A 22204-nucleotide genomic window follows, 5' to 3' on the forward strand; every position below is an offset into this window, starting at 1 on the left:
TGGTTCCTACTTGTTCTTACAAGTAGCATCTAATGTAGCTGCTGCTAGCAGCAGACCAAGCAGGGTCTTTTTTAGTCAGGTGCCTATACGGAGAAGCCAAATGCCTTCGTTCAAAAGTTTTATGGTCAGACGAGACAAAGACTGAGCCATTTGGTTATAACGAGGTATGTTTAGAGCATGGTGGTGGTAGCATCATACACGGTTCTGTTTTGTTTCCAGTGGTACTGGTATATTGAGGATAAATTAATAAAGGAGGAGGACTACCCCAAATTCTCAATGTTTGACCACTTTCTAAGCAGAGTGGTCAAACATTGAGTCAGAATTATGCCAGAAGTTTTTTTTAATTTCTTCTAAAAGCATCTGATGAAGTTGCAACTTGCTAAAGTCATTAAACATGTTTGCTGTACATTCATTCCACACTGGAAAAAGAACAGTTCAAAGAAATCATTAAAAGCCCAAAGATTACTATTCATTCATTCATTCCTTCCTTCATTCATTCATTCATGTCCACAATAAGTGGGTAGTGGTGCAATGGATCACGGTTGATCCGTAATCCAAACCAATCCCACTCCACGGTTCGGTACGCACGTGACCCGAAGATTCAAAAAAGAAGAAAAAGGTCTGCGTATGGTGTGCGTGGTCAGTCTGTCAAGCGATAGCTAAGTGGAGGAGCAGAGGAGTTTGCGGTATCTAAGCAGCCCTTTGCCGCCCAATCCGACCGGGCTAAAGCTATTACAAAAGCTATTGGGGTGTTTAGCTGCAGATGGGAGGTCGTATTCAGTTGTGCAAAACAAGGGGTTTAAACTAGTCAACGCGTTAGTTGACACATTGACGCCGTGCAGCCCCACGCACGGGGCGATCCATGGTAACTAGTTAACGGAGATTTGCCGCGTAATGCAGTTATGACATTAACGTCATTTTAACGAGATTTATGCTGACAGCACTAGTTTAAACTATGATGAAGGTGCTTGAGCCACGCTATGAGATCCCGTCGCGCGTCCACTTCAGTGACAAGATCGCTCCCAGCATGTATGAGCAGGAAAAGTTTAAAGCTATGGCTGATCTGTCCCACCATCTTCTGTTGCCCTAACTACAAATGGGTGGACCTCCAGGGCAACGGAAAGCTACGTGACCGTGACCTCTCATTATATCACAGCATAGTGGTAGATAGAAAGCCCTGTACTGCCCTATATTGCACCTTAATTTGTTTTTATATAATTGCGTGGAATAAGTCTTGAGCTGAATGTTTTTTAATAGGTAAAAAAATACTTAAATAAGTAAACGGCGAGTAAAATTTTTGTCTTCTTCTTTTTTTCCCCCTGCTGATCCGAAAATTTATCCGATCCGTGACGAAAAAAACAAAACATCATCAGATCCGAACCATGAGACTTTTGATCCGTTGCACCACTATAAGTGGGTGTACACTTGTGATCACAACCGCAAATCAGCTTATGATGCTATAACACTAATCCTGAAAATCTAAAATATTCAATCTCAGAACTCAGTTTAAATGAATATGTCCTACACTCTGTGCTGCAAGAAAACACTGGTCATGTTATCTCTTTGGTTACCGCTCACTGTAGAGCACATAACCTCATTATGTCTCTGCTAACAAACCATTTCCTTCTCTCCAAGAGCCCCCCTTTGCCCTGCAACATCTTCCAAGATGATACGTCAGGGTTATAAAGAATTAATATGGTAATGATATGGTCACTTTGAAACTAATGCAGATCAGACCACTAACCCTGCACGGCATCGCTGATCTGGCTCTACAGTCGAGGACAGAAGGCACTCAGACTGATTTATCCCTGTGTGAATACGTTATCTTACCACCTTTGACCTCCATTGTCTCTTAATGTGTCCCTATTCTTGGTTGCGATAGTCCGCATTACAATAACCTCACTTTCATAGAGATCTTATTATTCAACAGTAAAAAGCCATGTCTTTGGAGGCTATAGCACCACATTATCTCAGCTCAGACATAATGAGGGAGATGTAAGAGAAAAGGAAACAGAGTGAAAAAAGAGAGAAACACAAAGAAAAAGACAGCTGAGGGAGAACAAAGAGAATACAGAAAGCTGGGGGAACTTACACAACACTTTCAAATTCTGGTTGAGGGTGGAGGAGCCTTGGCAAACAGCACTCCGAGGGTGGGAGCAGACCAAAAACTGACTAACTAGAAATAGTAACACTCACAGGCTGCAATTAAAACAAGCATCTCCAGTGCTGTGAGTTGAGGACTTTTAAGATTCAGGGGAAGGATGCTCTTTACAAATTGGAGGCTGAGATGTCAGAGGGTGCAAACGCATAAGTGGCTGGAAAAACAGACTCAGAAATGTTGTCAAATAACCTCTCAAGTATCAGTGTTAAAGGGCAGATTCTCTGCATCCAAGTGCAGATAAGCGTCTACTGCTTTATTGTGTTTCTGAGGTGCATATAACAACTGTACCACTCGTCCTTACTGTTATATTGTAGGGATAACATTCCCAGCACATCACAAAATATGTATAAAAAAAATGCCAATGTGAACACTGACAGAATAGACCGAGTCCCTCTGTTTACATAAATTTCAGCTAATGAGTTTGAGTCTGGCGTTATGATTAGGGCTGAACGATTATGGAAAATAATCTAATTGCGATTTTTTGCCCCAATATTGCGATTGCGATGCGATATGCGATTATTTTTTAAGGTCTTTGTCTTCTGTATTATTAAACAAAGACAAGCAATACATCATATAGTATGGCCAATACTATATTACATTAATTTTAAACTGTTCTTTCCTGGAAGACAGACCTCTGTTATGATGACATGAGGTGATGCATGAATTGATGACTGACATTTTTATTTAACTTCTTCAATCACAACAGTATATTTGAACATACACAATAGTTTATTTTTAGCTTACAAACATCTGAGCATAAAGTGCTGACAAGGAACCCTGGTGTAAACATTAAAATGAAAGTCAGTACAATGTGCAGATTGCAGAAATATACATAAAAAAAATCAGTGGCTTTACCACACTCAGTTTTTCGACATCTGTGAACTACTAGACAGTCATTCAATTAAAAAATAATATTAAATAAATAAAACTAATAAATAAAAAATACACACATCTTACTGATCTCTGCAGTCAGTAACATTACACATAAAGTGCAAACATAATAGCAATTGTATAAACACACACACAAACACGCCTTTAAAGTTTAAAGGCGTGAAATTGGACGGTCTAGCCTTCTGATTAGCTAATCAGAAGGCTAGTTCTGATTAGCGTCACCGCTGTCTCGGTGGAGTTTAATAAACTCGGCCGTCTGCTTCTTGCTATCTAAAATATAACCAGACACTGGTGTAAATTCTCGACTGTCTCATACTTCTGTTTAATAAGTTTTCTGTTTGACGTTTAGTCAGCTGTGTGAAAACCAAGGAGGAACCCACCCGGGGGATTAATAAAGTTTTATTTTATCTAATCTAATAACTTTAATCTCAGCCAAACCGATTTACTCACGAACAAACAAAACACTGAAAAAAGCCCAACAATAACATTTTTAGGTTGTCTAAGTGACTTATATATTACGTTTAACCCGAGCAGCGAAACTCCGCGGTGATCTGAAAATGATGTGCCGGGAGTTGTGCCGTTCTCGGCCGCATCAGTAACCCTCGAGCTCCCGGCTAGCTGTCGAGCTGGTGGGTAACAGACGCCTCTGAAAACGTCGAAGCACTTTTGCAAATATGGGATATCTTGATAAACCGAGCAGATATTTGATGTTTACACAACTACTTTCTCGCCTGAAAATATGTTAAAAGTTTATTTTGTGACCCTGAAAGATTAGTATGAGTAATTTTAAAACTTAGTAGCGGCCGCCATTGCTGGAAACTGGAGTTTGGCTGGGCCGCGCTATGAATTCTGGGATATGGTAGTAATTTGGACAGCCTTCGGCGCGTCGCTGTGACGTAATCGGTCTACAAATGCGGCCTCAGGAGGATGCAGCCCATGAATTTGGACATGTCCAGAGTATAATCGCAGCCTTTGCGGTTAGAAAATTGCACTTGATCATGTCGCGATATTATCGCAAATGCGATATATCGTTCAGCCCTAATTATGATTCATGCAAAACTCTCCAGCCAGGAGATGTAAGAGAAAACAAACATTTAAAGGCCCTTCGCTGGTGTTCTGCTAGCTTTGCATCAGTTTTAACATCACTTTGCTATCTGTGATAAAATATTCACCACCGCTTTTGCATGGTCAATAATGAACCTCGATGCTAAGAGTTGTTTACTAGTGGAGCACCACTTCAAGGTCTTACACCAGGCTGTCTGTCTTAAATGGTTTTAATGGACAGATGAGGAAGGCATGTTAAGTGCACTAGGATCAATCATTCTTCAGGCCTGGCACACAGTCGCTGCTCAGGATTCCTCCCAGAGTCCAAACACTTTGTGGCTTCCTGTGTCATCTAAGTATGGCTTGAATATATTCTCCCTGTGGTGAATGGCGTGGTTGGGATGGTCTTCAACTTTCCCAACTAGGTGTGTTCAGTGGTCATCCATAATGTGCTCCATTTTTGCAACAGGATAGCACATACAGATAATGGAAGGATTGGTAATCTTGAGATTTACTTCTATTCCCAACAACCCAGACACCTGAAAAGCCAAGTGCTAAAAAAAACCCAGCCTGAAATTGTTTTGTTTTTTTTTCCTTTTTGAGCTCTGTGTCTAACAGCTGGTTAGTGCAGCTTTCTGAACTCTTAAAAACTGAGCAGATCAGCTACTTTCCTTCTTGTCTTTTCAAATACAAGTGGATGCAATTAAAATGGGTGCTAGTAGTAAAGTACAGTAAGGAGAGAGGCATGGATAATCCAATCCATGCCTCAGTTTAAAAATCAGCAATTAAACCATTCAGATAATGAGAAGGAAACATTAGCACTGATTTAGGGTGTAAAATCCTTTGCATTTATGATGAATCACTGCTGCTAATTGCTACATGAATAAAATCCATCATTTATGTCCAAGATGCTGAACAGTAAGCACTGGCCATCCTCTCCAAAGCTATACATACTTGACATGTAATGAATAAAAGGTTAAAAAGAAAATGCTGAGGGATTTTCCCAGCATGTCAAAGTCAATTTTACGACTGTTTTTGTAACCGTCTTTGTTTAACGGATCGGGTTGTGACTGGTAGTTTCAGGATCTGCTAGGCTACGTTCACACTGCAAGTCTTAATGCTCAATTCCGATTTTTTGATCAAATCCGATTTTTTTTTACTGCTCGTTCACACTACAAATAAAATGCGACAGCAAACGTGCTCTAGTGTGAACGCTCAAAGCGGCCCGCATGCGCAAAAGAAGATGTCACACACAACGCGCTCTGTTTAGACCCAGAGCAACAGTATTGTTTGACTGATGGCCCTTAATATAAAGACTTCGGACTTCACGTTTCCCAATTTTTGCTTTAAGTTGTTTTGTTATTTACATAATAATGTAAATAACCTAATAATGATCCTTATTGCTGTTTAAGAGAGGAGCGGTGCTTCAAAGGATAGCTGCAGATTTCTGTCAGAATCTGCAGATTAAACAGTACAAATAAAATGTTTACGTTGTCTTCCCAACAGTTTCACTGACATCTACGCTAGATGGCCAGGAAGCGTTCGCGATGTCGTATCGGGTGCTTCTCCGGCGCTGATAATTGGCTTCAGTCTTGTGTCGGTGACGTAAAAGACGGATTTAATGCGATTTGACCGTTCAAACAGCAGTCGCTTTCTAAAACATCGGATATGTATCGGATTCAGTACCACATACGAAAGTGACCCAGATCGGATTTGAAAATATCGGATTTGCGCCGTTCACACTGTCATAGCATGATCAGATATGGGTCGCATAGGGTCAAAAAAATCGGATTTGATGCGCTTTCGCCTGCAGTGTGAACGTAGCCCTAGTTGGGTCTCCAACTAGCCAGGACTTTCCCTGGACCAAGCATCTCCCTTCAATTTGACTGACTTTCTGAGTATTATTTAATAAAATCACTCAGTTAATTTAATGCTGCTGTTTGGACGACCTTTTTTTTAAAATGGCTTGACCAAGCCATGAAAACAGTAACAATGAACTGCACGTAGCCTACGATGGAAAACAATGTCGAGCTGCAAAAACTGGTCTTATATTTGACAAGTTTCAATTCAATTGATGTTTAAACTAAATGGGTAAATACTTTTATTAAAGCAGCATACATGCAGCTTGTCACACAGCATAAAGAGGCACGAGAAATTAGAAGGAAAGCAAGCAAACACATCCATGTGCCAAAGCACAGTAGAATCAAGCTCTGCTCAGCATCAGCCGAGCTAAACACCTTCTGTAAACATGAACTGTAATCTATTATCAGCTCGTGAACACACTTTAACATTCAGCAGCAGTGAAGCGAGCAGCAGACCATATGAATGGTGGCTTTCAGTTTCCACAGCGGGCAGTAATGCGTTACTAGAAAACACACAATCTCTGAAAGCTACTGATTATCATCCATAACAACCACAATGTCTCAGTGTCACAAACCCTAATGTGGATTAAAAAGGTGCTTTAAAAACACCTGAATACTCCCAACTGAAAATAACTGCATGCCTCACTGTATCCTAGAAATTTCACACTCTCCCGGGACTAACAGAGTGTGGAGGACGTGGATGCAACTGTGTAGGAAAAGTAATGAACGCTGACCTTTTGTTGTTATTCTGCCTCACTGATCAAAAAATGAGAAGCTGTGCCCAACAGCCAGTGCGACAAGCTAAAACAAATAATGCAATCATTTAATTGTGAATGGAAAAATCAATAATGTTTCTAAATTTAAATTTGCAGCTTCTCTTCCTGCATTAGAGGAATGCACTCATGAGAACATATGGGCTTAATACACATTATGACACAGATGATTACAGAATCCATCATCATTTGTGAAACTTCTATTCTACGCAGCTGCAGAAAACCGTCCACACAAACACATAATTAACTACAAACAAAAAAGCACACAAACAGCATACGGCAATTCCCCTGAGGTAATTTTCTGTGCTTCATTCAGAGGGGTGGATAAACTGAGATATGGGATAATGTGTAATGCAGGGGCGAAAGTAACACCGCAAAGAGGCTACATGCATGACAATATGTGTGTGCGTATGAATGTAGGCTCTACGCCTGTGGAGTTCTTGAGGAAACATCTCGGGCAGTGAAAGTTTGCAGCAAGCAGAAGGGGAAGAAGAGGAGGGATTCGGGGTTGTGAAGCTGGCCAAGCGCGCAGCTCCTGGGGAGATGTGAAATGTTTTTGAAGCCATGGTGGAAGCACAAATAGATTAATAGATCTCTATTAAAACAAACAAAAGTAAATAATCTTACATATTATATAGTACTTCATCAGTAGCAGCAGACTGGATAAAAAAAAAAAATATGGCAGTGTTTTTCCTCTCTCTCTCTTTCAATATAACGCACAACCCACTACTCCCATTTAAATGCTTAGGCCGCTTTATTAGGTACACCTTGCCCTTACTTTTACTTTCAGAAATGCCTTAATTCTTCAAAGCAGATTAAATGAGCTGCTGGAAACAGTGATCAGAGATTTTGCTCCATGTTGACATAAGAGCATCACATAGTTCCTGCAGATTTTTTTTTTGGCTGCACACCCATGATGTGATTCTCTCCCAAAGCTGCACTATTGGATTCGGATCTGGTGACTGTGGAGGCCATCTGAGTGCAGCGCAGTGAAGTCATTATCATGTCCAAGAAACCAATTTTAGATTGTTTAACCTTTGCGACATGGTGTGTTATTCTGTTGGAAGCAGTGATCAGATGATGGGTTCACTGTGGTCACCAAGTGATGGACATGGTAGCAGCAATGATCGGACACTAGTAGAGTTTAAACACTGCTCAACTGGTACTAAAGACAATATCCCCACACCTTTACACCACTACAGGGCCAGAACCGTTGACATAGGGCACAATGGATTTATGCTTTCATGCTGTTTAAATTCTAATCCAACCATCTGAATGTTGCTGGAGAACCTGAGACACAAAAGACCAGGCAACATTTTTCCATTTTTGATGAGCCCGTGCAAATTGTTGCCTCAATTTCCTGTTTTTAGGTGTCACTAGTAGCACCCAGTGTATTCTTCTGATACTGTAGCCCATCTGCCTCAAGATTTGACATCTTCTGCATTCAGAGATGTTTTCCTGCATGCCTGGGTTGTAACAGGTGGTTATTTGAGTTACTGCTACCTTTCTGTCAGCTTGAAACACTCTGGCCATTCTCCTCTGACATCAACAAGATATTTTCACACAGAACTGCCGCTCACTGGATATTTTCTCTGTAAACACCCGTTTTTATGTGGGGGGAAAAGCAACAGAAGTTAAGAGTCAAGATTCTTGGATGAGTAGCAAAATACTTGTGCTAGAAGAGGATAAGAAAAGGACAGACTCGCCTATTATGCATCAGCAAGGAGGTAAAGTTTGATTTGATGGGAGGAACCTTCAGAAGCAGAACTGATTCATCTTACCACGGGGGAGGAAAAAAAAAAAAATCAGTGAATATCAGCAAGACTTTCCATTTTTGATACAGCAGTGAATGAGCGTAGGTCTTGCATGCATTAGATTTCACAATGAAATGCCACTGTGCAATTACTTTTGATGACACACTCCAGCAGAAGCAGGGAAATGTCAAAATCACAATTAGAACCACAGCAGCCAAAACAAAAAAAATGATGTTTTCACACAGGCACGCACAACCACACTCACACACATATACACATGCAGACCTTATAATGCACAGATAAACGATGAAATTGGAAAAAACAATTGTGTTCCCACCAGGATGAATTGAATCTCTTTTTTGAGATTAGTTTCTCATTAGGTCAACGTTTCAGTTTTACTAAGACTGTGGCTTCTGATCATGAAATAGCAAAACAAATCCATTTCACATCATAAGATTAGCATCTATTATCATGGAAATGTTATTAGTTATTTTAGTGCTAATCATTTAGGGATCCCACCAGCTATTATATGAAGACTTAGCCAGGGACAATGTCCAAAACTCTGAGCCAGCAGATATCCACGGCAGCACATCATGTTTAACGTGACGGGCATTTTTATGAATGCAGATTAATTTAAAAAGCTGCTCCAACACTAAACTGTTGTCAGAAGGTGGTTTTGAAATTGAATTTCATAAATGTTTTCCTTCCTTTGTGGAGAATTTTTATCCAGTGCCTGTTTAAAGAGATTAAGTGCTCCTTCTTCTATCAGCTGTTCCCTTTAGGGGTGGCCACAGTGGATCATCTGCCCACATCTCACCCTATGCAAAGCATCCACATTTGCCACAGCAACCTTCCTTCACTATATGCATGAACCTCTGTGGTCTTCCTCTTTTTTCTCACGCCTAGCAGATCAGTCTTCAACATCCTACTTATCATACTACTTATTAAATTTAGTCATGCCTCAGGTCCCAGAAACAGATAATGTAAGGAAATGTAACAAGAAACACTGATGTAGGGAAATTACTGCCAAACCAAAGCAGTAATATGTAATATGTAAATATATGCACAAAAACACACAGGGTATAAAAATCCTACTCAGCAAACGAATGAGCGTCCTGAATGTACGTTCCAGGTTATTTCAGTCGCCGTCAGTGGTCACAGTGCAACGGGTAGAAAGTACAGAACATAACGACCTACCTGTAATGAACAACCCTGACATTTACATCAATCGTTGATTGATGTACGGTTCTTTAGCATTTATCACAAAGGCGCACACACGGCTCTGATTTCATTCACAGTCATTTCAGTCAGGAAATGACCTGCAGGAGAATTTGTATCATAAATGCAACACCTTTCCTCATTGCTGCTCCGCTCAGTGCGTCCATCTGCACGCTCAGGATAGATAAAGGGCCCATCTGATGCCTGCTGCTGCAAGCACATAGATATATTTGCAGGCGGGAGGGGAGGCAGGGAATAAGTGAGGAGGAAAGGAAAATTATTAGTAGGAGGTGTCACTAGCATGAGTAACATCCCCCTTGTGTGAACAAGGGTCAAGATCAATGCCCTGATATAAAATGAGAGAAGAAGAGGTGATGAGAGATTGTGGAGCAAAAAGACAGCAGGAACGATGGATTGAGTATCCAGCACAGACTGAACAAAAGCAATGTAAAGAGGGGCACAAATGGGCAAAGAGACAGCAGAGAAACTGGGAAGTATGAAATATGGTTAACAGCAGCTGAAAAGGAAAATGTAGCAGTAAAGAGTGATGGAGACAGAAAGCAGAAAAACTGAGAAAAATGGAGAAACGGGAAGGTAAGAGATTTCACCGTGAGGGTATAAATGCCCCAAAAGCAGAGAGAGGACGGATTGGTGGAGCGCTTTGAAACATTTTCAAGGTCCTCTGACTTCTACTGAAGTCTCCAGTCTGCACACAGCCTTTCTTGCTCTTTCTGACAAATTTTTCTTTATTTCCTCAATTTCTTTTAAATGACACAGTCATTTTTCTTCTCTTTGTTCAGCGGATTCTGCGACGATTATCCTGCTTTTGGCTGCCGTCGTACATTAGACGGCAAACTGTGACTTTTGGCTTTCTTCTCTTTCTCCTTTCCATTAAAAGCTTCTCTGACTCATTACTGAATCACTGCAGTATTAAACATTGATGTTATCATTAAACAGTGATAGGTGAAAACAAGGGGTCAGTCGTAGTAACCTCGGCTGAATGAATCAAGAAATCAAGTCATGGCGAATCACTCTTTCTGGAAATAAGGGAGCAACAAATCGATGGGTAAAGAAAGAAATTAAAACCAACACAACATTTAGTGATTTGTTAAGGTTGTTTTTAAGCCTTCAAAGCTAGATTGAGATCTGAGGATGGTTTTGCACAAGCGGTCTCTACCTAGCCCTGTGGTCGGGCGTATCGTGTGTCTCTGCACTGGTATATTCTCCATTTCTTTTGATGGTTATTTCCCCATTAATGTTAGTTTACATCAGTGTGGTTGGTACTGCACATGGCCTTATCCTTTTACTTTGTTGTAGGCCCCTTTTTTAAATCATTAAACTTGCTCTAGTGGTGGCATCTCTTATTTTATGATTTTGGGCGGTAGGTAACAAATGGTAAATGGTAAATGGCCTGTATTTATATAGCGCTTTACTAGTCCCTAAGGACCCCAAAGCGCTTTACATATCCAGTCATCCACCCATTCACGCACACATTCACACACTGGTGATGGCAAGCTACATTGTAGCCACAGCCACCCTGGGGCGCACTGACAGAGGCGAGGCTGCCGGACACTGGCGCCACCGGGCCCTCTGACCACCACCAGTAGGCAACGGGTGAAGTGTCTTGCCCAAGGACACAACGACCAAGACTGTCCAAGCCGGGGCTCGAACCGGCAACCTTCCGATTACAAGGTGAACTCCCAACTCTTGAGCCACGATCGCCCCAAGTTTAACAAGTGAGAAATAAAACTGTGGATATGATTAATAAAAACCCATTCAAATTCTGGATGAATTAGGACTTTGGTTAAAAGAATATAAGTTATAGTTTCACCTGAATGGAAACTCCTAAGGCAGTCGAGTCCCATCAGAACAAAAGTACAGTATTTCTGAGGCAAGAGTTACCCTGAGTATGTCATTTTAAAGAGCTAAACACTAGAAAACAGAACAGAAAAAAGAGCCTTACTCTCATCTGGGTTGGGTGAGGCAAGGATGGCGCTGTGCTTCCTCTTCACCTCTTCAACTTTCTCTGCCAGCGATTCGATAAAACCCCGGATCTCTTCCACCTGTCAAGAGAGCGAGACACAAAAAGGTGCTTTAGATCTGCTCCGTAGCAGGAAGCACCTGTGACTCACCTGGCAGATGCTGTGAAGACCACAAATATGAAAGTTTTTCCAAGTTCATCCAGCCTCAGTCATCATTTCTCCATGCAAAACTGGAGGATTCTCTTATTTATACCCTGTTTAATTCTGACACAGATTTCAAGATCTGGCTTGTTTGTACTACAGACTGATAAGTGAGCTAGGAAAAGTTTTCCCAGTAACCCGCTGCTGCCTCCTACGTATCTTACAGATACACGAGTGCTATCGACAGCAAATAAATGGAAATGAATGCCTTTAACCCAGTCATTAAGCACACTGACAAAAACTGATCCTTGAAGTGCATCATATTCATCTCCTCCTTTGAAGTCCACTGAGGTTCAGGACTGATATTCTACCCCTTCACCTCTCGCCTATACTTCCTGCTGCCTGGCAGCCAGCTGTGCCGTCTCTGGCTCTCGGTGACAGCCGGAAAATCAGCGGGTCACATCTGTCAGTGACTTCATCAATCTTTACTTTCATCTCAGTCCATCAAACTGCTGATCATTTTCTCCTCCTTTACACCTGCTCTGCTACAGGCCAGCCTATCCCATGTCATTCCGGTCATTTCCTTGCACATCTCTCTGGCTTGGCTTTTTAACTCTAATTCCACTTTTCCTCTGTCAGTTTTCACAGCTCTACTACAAACCTGAGATTTCCCCTTCTCAGCCCCGGTGATTATTCGCCAGTTATCTCTTTAATTGGCTTCTGATTGGCTCTGTTTTTTAATAACATAATTGGCTCTGAAAGACAACTGGGAGAGAGACCAGACACCGTGGGTGGGTCGCTTAGGTGAATGCAGAGTTAAACGTCATGGGGGAAAGAGAGCAAAAGTTAAAGATGTAAGAGAGTGAGAAAGGACTGGAGAAAGGAAGGACGCCAAAGAGAGTAGAAGATGAAACCACTTTAAGCTGCCTCGGTTTAGAAATCACACGTTAGTGAGTCATGGCACATCTCTCTGCTCTTATAAGGCATCAGATAAATTTTATTGGTATGAGAGAAAAACATGATCAGATGAGGCTAAAAAGCCCACAGATGTGTAAAAACAAACTGATACACGTACTTTGAGGGTAGTTTTGCAACTGCTTGTGACTTTTTGACCGAAGACATTTGTTATTATTCTCTGTGTCTTGTACAAATGTCATGTTAAGCAGCCTTAATCCCAGCTGGATATTGCAGTAATTCATTAGTTTTAAGTTATTCTAGTGTAAAAGTCTCATTTTTATCTGGTAAGGAGAATGATTAGGAGCCTCGAGGCCACAGCGAGTCTTTCTTGCTTTGGCTCACTTCATTCTTGCATCATCAGGTGAAGCATAAATGGGCTCTGTTGCACAATGTAAGAAAAGTAAGACATTTTTTGACAAATAGCTGAAGATGAGGATCTTTTCTCTGCCTTTTCTTTTTTAGCTCACTGTTAGGCACTTATTTTCTTCGAATTATCCATATTTAAAAACATTTTTTTCAAAATTGTTCATAATTTCAAATATCAGCCTCATCTACTATCCATCTTTAGATCTTCAAATTAAACTCTTTCTACAGCATCACAATTTAGATTTAGTTGCGTCTTAGAGTAGTGTTTGCATCCATCTAAACGATCTGATACTCAGACAACGCCAAAGCAGATTAAAGCCTCAACATATTGCATACAAATGTATTCACACACTTGCTGTTGTGAATACATAAGAAATGATTACTTTATAGCAGGAGTCTAATGATTCACATACTGTGCAAGTCTTGAGCCACCCATCACGTCTCTATGTTTCTTTAGTAGAATGAGAAATAGGAGAAGCATGCAAACATATATGGAAACACAGAACATAAAGCAAAACAATTCAGCTAAACTTGAGTTGTATTACATAAGAGTTTACTCATAATCAAGTAGCTCTTCACCTTCCTAAAAGTCATTCCAAAGTTCATCTTGACACCACCAGGACGGAGCCTCCACCGTGTTTTGCAGATGGCTGTAAGCGCTCACTGTTGCATTTCTCTCATGACCTCCTGGATACATATAGACCTCAGTTTTCTAAAAGCCACACAATGTGGAAAAGAAGTTTTCAGTAACTGCTCTTTTGGATATAATCCTTTATTAATCCTTTGGATTAATAAAGTATTTCTGAAATTTACTGGGGGAAAAAAAACAAAAAAAAAACAAAACACTGTCAAACATTTGTCTTTTGTATTTTTCATAGATTCAACTAAACAAATGAGAACAAGTGATGCATTTTTGTACAGGCTGCTAGTAACAAAGAGTATAAAGATATCATTTAAAATTGGCTCTTTCCCAAGTTATTTTTATACACAACACTGCTTCATACCTTGAGACTTCCGTTGTGGTTTGGCATACAACCAAAAAAAAGAAAGGAAAAAAATATTCCTATGAAGATGATCAGATACAAGGACTTGACTGAAAATAAGTGAGGAGCAGATTATGTCTAAAGAAAGACCTTGAAAAACTTCAGAAAGCCTGAAAACTATTCTTTAAGGCAAACCCATCTCCTCGGAAGCAAAATATAAAGAAAGGAGTGGCTCAAGACTTTTGCACAGTACTGTAAACATTTATAAAAGCACGTATCAGAAAAAGCTTGCAGAGAAAAACTGCACTGCAGATTTTCATAATCAACAAAGTAAAAACGCTACTTAAATGTAAAAAATAGAGCTTTTTAATCACTTTATTGTGAACGCATGTCCGGGCTAATGAGCTTCAAAGACGAGCCACATCACATGAAGCAGATCCTAAATTAATTTTCTAATTAAACTAATTAGAACTTCTCTGTGTAGCCACTATTTCAACAGCACTAATAAAGATTACGGAAATATAAGCAATTCTTTTAGTTACAATTTTCATTGTGTGACATGTGGGGTGGGCAGTTTCAGTGACTGTTACATAATCGCATAGTAATCGCATAAACAGGCATGCACACAGATAGATACTAAGCATGACCATAGGTGGCTACATTCATCTTTACAAAAATTCCACAACATAAAATCAATATGCACACTCAGTGTTTACAGTGTGACTCAAGGTCACAGTGGTATTTCCACTGTCCGTTATCCCTGCAGATCACTAGTGAAAGCTTAATTAACACACCCAGTCGGGGTGGAAGCCTGACCGCGCCTGCTCTTCTTCTGCTCCACTCACCATCTACATCTCTCTGTCACATATTGATACCCGTTCTTCCTCTCTGGTCTTGCTGTCTAACTTCTCCTAACGACTCTGCCACTCTCACACTCCCTGAAGCTTTTAGCTCAGTGTCAAACCGCTCTCTGTGGATCCCTCTGTCTACATGTTTCAGTCAAACTCTGCCTCCTTCATTTCTTCACTTGAGACAGACTGAAAATTACAGACAGATAAAGAGGGCTGTGTTTCTATATCAGGGATACAGACAGTCTGTCAGAAGCGGGAAGCAGCAGAAGAACATAAATGAGACAAATGTGAGCGAAATGGCTGCAGCCTGCAGCGATCCTCCGGAGCTAAAACATCCCATAATTACAGACTTTTTGAAGCTATACCCTGGATTACCTCTGTACTGACTGTCAAACCTCAGATTCAGGAGTTTTAGATTTCGCAGCTGAAGAAAGAAAGAATAGAAAACTCTCTGCACTTTCTTTTTAAATATAAAAATGTGTTGTTCTGGTTGCTGACGTACAGGCGTAGCTGAGAGATACCAAAATTGTTTCATATTTTGCATTCAACGGGGCAGCACATTGGTGCACTGCTTAGCACTGTCATTTTACACAATGAAGGTTGTTGGTTCAAATCCATGATCTCCCTGGGCCTGTGTGGGCTTTGTCCAGTGCTTCGCTTTCCACAAAAAAAAAAAAAATCAACAACAACAAAAAACAAAAACTGGTGATTCTGAACTGAACAGAAAAACTCTTACTGTGATGGGCCATCTACCTGCTTCGCTAGTGCCCAGCCTCCAATGCCATGACACCCTTGATAGGCAACATCGGAACATTAGATAAGCTTTTAAACAAAATGGACAGCTGTACCAGATGTGCCAGATTGCTGAGTCACAAGCCGATTGATGATTCTCTTCCTGTTTTAGATGGTGCTCTTCTATTGTGTCGTCCCCCCCCTTCACCGTATACTAGCATGTGCACCAAATATTGCCACTGCCACCTTAGCCACCTGTGATCTTAATAACAGGGAATGTTTTAAAAGGTGGCCACAGCTCAGACTCAGAAAAACAAGGGAAAAAAGAGAGCATACGTTTTGAGCATGAGTCTGCACAGTGACTAAGCATTGATTCTGGCACTGAACGACATTTTTCCAAAACCATTTCCTCCTTTTTTGCTTTGAGGAGAGGGGTACAAACACTTGGACATGTCAGTCTAAAATCTTCAATGTTTTGAAGACATGATTAACAACATTTTCACAGTCAAATTATTGAGTGTCCCTTCTTGCCCTGTTGATGGGGACATGAATGTTTCATCGCAGCATGAAGGTAATTGCCTCCAAAATCCTGAATGATTTAAAGTAATCATTCCCTGGTAGAAAAGTGCATGCCAGAAAAGATTAGCATGGCAGAGCCACCAGAGACCATTCATTCTGGTGGTCACTGGTTCCAGTTTATCCTTAGTCCTTTTCCTGGTTTCCGTGCAGTGCCTGTGTGGGTTCTCTTGCTCCCAGAGTCCGATCAACCTTGAATTTAAAAAAGAAAAAACTAAAAACTTTAAGTGGTTAAAGCACCTGAGGGACCTGCTGCAGTAACAAGATAACACATTAGTAGTCATCTGATAGCCGCGAAGCACATGAATGAGCCACTAATGGTGAAGAATGAATGAAGCAGCCGATGCCGAGCCAACTACTACAAGCATAACTTCCCCACTCTGTGCGCATTAACATTTTTGCTCCATTTGAGAGACCACTGTAGTAGACAAGCTCCCGATTTTCTGGTTAATCTGCATTTCGTCTCTTGCCCATTCTTTGGCTCATGAATAAAATAATAAGACTGTGGACAGAAGCAGCTGAGGTGGCCTGTTTGATTGACCTGTGATCAGATGACTCCAAGCAAGAAAAGGTTTTCCGAGGATACGCACACAGTCAGAAGAGGTATTCACAGACTAATTACTCATTTATTATCAATATTTACATACTATAAGGTGCTTTTTGATTGCCTCTGCTGCCGAGTTTCTCCAAAACTGAGCCAGTTTAACACAAACTTGTTACTAAGCTCAAACATCTGGCAGGGTGTGCACTTCACCACATTTAAATTTACATGAAGTTATGGTTGATGGAGAAATCTAAAAGCTAATGCTGGAAGTGGGTGGAGAGTAGGGATGGGTATTGTTTAGGTTTTATCTGATACCGGTGCCTAATCGGTACTTTTGAAACGGTGCCGGTGCTCAAACGGTGCTCAAACCGGTGCTTAAAGAATGGAGAACACAAAATTGGTCCAAAAACCTCTCATGTTCAGCTGTTTTTTGTAAAAATATAACAATGTTAGCCTTTTCTGCAGCTATGGGGCATACATGGTATCACTCTTGGCTGGAAGCAGTGCTTAAACAATGGAAAAAACACAAACTTTGTCCTAAACCTCTCATGTTTAACTGTTTTCCACTTTTTCTTTGGTCATTTTAGCCTTTTTAGCCAGGGTGAAGGGAGTATCTGCCATCAAACAAGAAGACAGCCGCATGTAGCTATGATGATGTTTGCTAGTTCACCTTACATGCATTAATGTAATAACGTGGTTAGCCTACTCAATGTAAATTAGCTACTCACGCAGAGAAGAACGGCTGCTGCTGCTGCCACCATCATCCGTCATCATTTCTGCTACACTGGCAGGGCTAGGGGCCAGGACTCTCCTCTTCGTGTTTTTGGGGGATGTTGCATAACAGGCAACCCACCCGCAGTAGATGTGCTCGGTGTGAGGTCTCGCAGCAAGCTATCAAATACGGCGCATTTCTGGGCTTTTAAAAAAAACGCTATGCGTCGCCAGGTGTTTCATCGGATTCTTGGTGTTACCTCCTTTGACAGTATCACAGTATCAGCTTAAAGCACTTGTTGCAGGCTGCTGAGTTTGCATATTTTGCTGTGAAGTACAGCCAGACTTTTGACCGCTTCGCCTTGGACATTTTTAATCTGTAGCTCTGCTCTAACAGAACGTACGTACCTGGCCCCGCCTACTATCCTCGGAAACGTAAAATGATTGGCTAGAATCTAAAGTGTATCACAGCTCAGGAAAAAAAAGCACCGAAATAAAGCACCGAAATGTGCGCTGCTTTTCGGTCTGGTTACTACCGTTTATGTCAGAACCGGTGCCATCATGGCACCTGTTGTGTTTACATACACTGCTAAGATGGTGAAGGGTTGCTTACAAGGGGGACTGAATATGAACATATACTCAGTTACCAGTAGGGGGCTCTGTGACTAAGGCTGATGGAAGGAGAGAAGAAGTGAAGTGTATGGTGAGATGTAAAATGGCGAACTACTACAAACCAAGCCGTCTCCGTTCTTCTGTCGAAACACCACAAATTGGCGACGAGGATGAGTGCATCAGTTCCGAGTCCACCATCTTTTCTTCCACATGTAGGTGAGCCGCCGATTCCATTTACTACATGGCGGAAAATATTCGACAATTACATGCTAGTAATCAATGCCACGGGAGACGCATGGCCGGATGCTAGGAAACGCGCTGTTTTGCTACACTGCTTGGGCCCGGAGGGACAGCGGTTATTCTACACGTTACCGGAGCAAGGTGATACATATGCTGACGCCATGAGCACACTGGAGAAGCACTTTGTGCCGAAAGTGAATGTCGTGGCGTGCCGTCATACATTCAGACAGCGTATGCAACGAGCGGATGAGACTGTTTCTCAGTATGTGGTGGCTCTGAGAGCATTAGCTTCATCTTGTAACTTTGGACTAGAGCTGGGCGATATGAGATTTTTTCATATCACGATATGTTTTTTTTTCATTTCAGGCGATAACGATATCTATCACGATATAAGCCAAATAACTATATTTGTAAGATTTAAATGTGCCGTTGCTCACAAGTAAAATGTGAAATAATCAGCAGCTTGTTTTTATTTAAATATTTATTCCCCATAATAAGTTCGACAGGGTAGATGTACTTAAGGAACATGACTTTTTCAGATAAATAAAGGCAAATATTGCAAACTACACAAAAGGCAGCCGCTAAAGCGTTTAAGTTTCAAAATAGAACAAACAAAACAGACTACTAAATTGTCAATTCCACTTAGAAACAAAATATTAATTCTAAAAATAAATCTTAGTTTGTTTTACAGAAGAACAGACAAAACTGACTAACTTTTGTCAATATCAAATAAACTGAGAACTAAAAGGAAATTCTCAATCTCTCCTTGTTGTATAGCTTAGCTTTTCAAACAGTTTTAACAGTTACTTTAGTCTGACAAAAGCCGAATGACGAATTAGCGCTTCCAGTCAGAGACTGAGGCTACGTCCACACGTACACGGGTATTTTTGAAAACTGAGATTTTCCGTTTTCGTTTTAAAAAATAATCCCGTCCACACATAAAGGCAGAAATGAAGGAAAACGCTGCTATGAACATGCCAAAGCAGCAGGTGGCGCTAGATTCCTAACCGTGCCGAAATGCTGGCCAATCAGAAGTCTAGAAGCCTCGGTGGGAAAAAGTAAACAAAGCTGGGGCATAGAAGCAGAACCGAGTCGTGTGTGTGGAGGGACAGTAACTGTGTGTATATGTAAGCATTTAAACACTGCAGAGAGTAGAATTAACAGTAACAGTATTGTAGAAATTCATTTCACCGAAACAATAACGTGGCGCACAGTGTGACGCATGCACCAGTTTATTGTATTTCCAGACTTGCTTTCGGCACAATTTACAGTGCACGCTACTCTGTTTTTTTGTCAGACTTGAAATAGCCGAAATACCTTCACACTACGGAACTTCTTTAGCTCTTCCGTTCGACAATCTCTCCGGCATTGGAACCATCATCTGTTTTCTCTTCGGTCACGCTCGGTTGATTTTTCTAGTCGGCACACTCATTTCCTCCATTACCCGCTGGCTGCTTCCCAAACAAACACACGTGCGGCTTGGCACTTGTGCTATACGGTAACAAGTCACGCGACGTGACTCTGCAGCTGTGATTGGTTCGGCTCCGCGTTACTTAATTTGGATTGGCTGACCTTTTTTTTTTTTTTTTTTTTTTTTTGAGGACAAGAGCGGCGAGGTCTATCGCGATAGCTTAATTTCTCTATCGAGTAAAAGTTATATCGCGATACATATCGTTATCGTTCTATCGCCCAGCTCTACTTTGGACAAATGGAAAGTGAAATGATAAGAGATCAGTTGATCTCCAATGCTCATCTCAGCGCTGTGAAAGACAAACTGTTACTGGAGGATGAACTTACACTGGATAAGGCTCTAACTATTGCGAGCCAGGTAGAAGCAGCAGTCAAAAACGCTACTCTACTCTCCACACCCGGCTCGTGTCCGACCGCGCCTGTTCAGACAGTCGACGCGGCAAATTCCCACTCTCACCAGAGGAGAGGACCTCGCCCCGCTAAAGGCTGCACTCCAGACCAACGCAAACGGGGAGGTTCAAAGCAGCAGCAGCGGAAGTGCTTCAGGTGTGGTTCTCACAAGCACTTAGCTAATGATAAAAACTGCCCGGCTGCTTCTTCAAAATGCAATAACTGCGGGAAAAAGGGACATTTTGCCAAGGTATGTAAGTCGTCAGTCAGTGAAGTGAGAGAAGTAGTGGTTCCAGAATTGGCAGTACTGTGCGTGCAAGATGCTAAAATGATGGCAGCTATTCAAGATAAGCTTACCTGCACTGTCGACATTGAAACTGTACAAGGTGGCTCTAAGACAGTAGAGCTGATAGTAGACACTGGAGCTTCTGTGTCTATTCTGCCAGAAACTATCTACAGACAGTATTTTGCAGACTGTTCACTGGTGCGACCTAAAGTCAAACTAGTTACTTATGCTAAAGATGAGTTGGCTGTGATGGGTTGTCTGCCTGCATCAGTTGCACTGCATGCACAGAATGAAAAAGTTCCTGCTTCCTTCTACATTGTCAAAGCTGGTTCCCCGCTATTAGGCCTCGACCTCATTAGAGCACTGAACGTCTGCATCGTCGGAGGCAAAGTGGACCGTATTCAGGGTGAAACTGCAGATGAGCCGGATTCGTCTAACCAGAAGTCTGCTGTGTACAATGTTGATCCTATTCCACCAGCTCAACTTGGATGTGTTAAAGGGTTCATCCATAAAGTACAGGTAAACAACAATGTGCGGCCTGTACGCCAAAAGCTGAGACGCCTGCCATTAAGTGTACGTACAGAGGTGTCAGCAGAACTCTCTCGCTTACTCAAAGCTGGCATAATTGAAAGGATCGATGCAGCTGAGTGGGTGAGTCCTTTGGTCGTGGCCAGAAAGCGAAAAAAGGAGTTGAGACTGTGTGTTGACCTTCGTGAACCCAATAAGAGCATTATTGCTGACTGCCATCCTCTTCCTCATATGGAGGATCTGTTTTCTGACTTGGCAGGTGCCACTCACTACAGCCAGATTGACCTCAGCTCAGCATACCACCAATTACCTTTGCATCCGGAGAGCCGCAAGCTGACTGCTTTCATCACTCATGAGGGACTGTTCCAGTTCACACGTGTCCCATTTGGCCTAGCATCAGCACCTTCGGCGTTCCAGAAAATGATGCAAACGGTCCTGAAAGATCTGCCTGGTGTTCGCAACTACTTGGATGACATCATCGTCTACGGAACATCAAAGGAGGTGCATGATACACGCCTGCAAGCTGTTCTCCAACGTCTCAGAGATGTCGGCCTGCAGATTAATGCTGGGAAAAGTTCCTTCTGCCAGTCACACATCACATTCCTGGGCCATGTAATCTCAAAGGAAGGCCTACGTCCAAGCCAACATCACCTTACTACTATTGCTGAGGCTCCTGCTCCAAAGGATATGGCTGCATTGCGCTCGTTCCTGGGTTTGTCATCCTGGTTCAGTAAATTTATTCCAGATTATGCTACACTGGTGGAACCACTGCGACAGTTGCTGAAAACAGACATGAAAGTCGAACTCCAGTGGAACGAGGCAGCACATGAGAGCTTCAGTAACCTGAAAAAACTCCTTCTGGAAAGTCCCGCACTTGCCGTCTATGACCCTGACTTACCTGCTTTTATCACCACAGACGCATCAGACTATGGGCTAGGCGCTGTGTTGACACAGTTACATCCAGATCAAGTGGAGCGGGTTGTGGCGTTCGCCTCCCGAACACTGTCTCCTGCTGAAAGAAAGTACTCCACCACAGAAAAGGAGGCGTTAGCCTGTGTCTGGGCGGTGGAAAGATGGCGTACATATGTATGGGGCCGCAGATTCACACTTCGTACTGACCACCAAGCTCTTA

At 41.8% G+C, this 22204-nt stretch overlaps 1 protein-coding gene across 4 annotated transcripts in view; it reads right to left on the reverse strand.

Annotated features, from left to right (window-relative positions):
• The window catches only part of LOC101474079 (syntaxin-1A), an 81746-nt gene that overhangs the window by 34868 nt on the left and 24674 nt on the right, over positions 1-22204 (reverse strand). For all 4 annotated transcript variants that reach the window (XR_013092963.1, XM_076873239.1, XM_076873236.1 and 1 more), the window contains exon 3: positions 11667-11766. Coding sequence is in view for 3 of the 4 variants with exons in the window: in XM_076873239.1 (XP_076729354.1) it covers positions 11667-11766 (100 nt within the window). In the remaining variant the exon portion in view is untranslated. The remainder of the gene's footprint in view (positions 1-11666; positions 11767-22204) is intronic.

This window comes from Maylandia zebra, linkage group LG14 (genome assembly GCF_041146795.1).
Source record: "Maylandia zebra isolate NMK-2024a linkage group LG14, Mzebra_GT3a, whole genome shotgun sequence".
Classification (NCBI taxonomy): domain Eukaryota; kingdom Metazoa; phylum Chordata; class Actinopteri; order Cichliformes; family Cichlidae; genus Maylandia; species Maylandia zebra.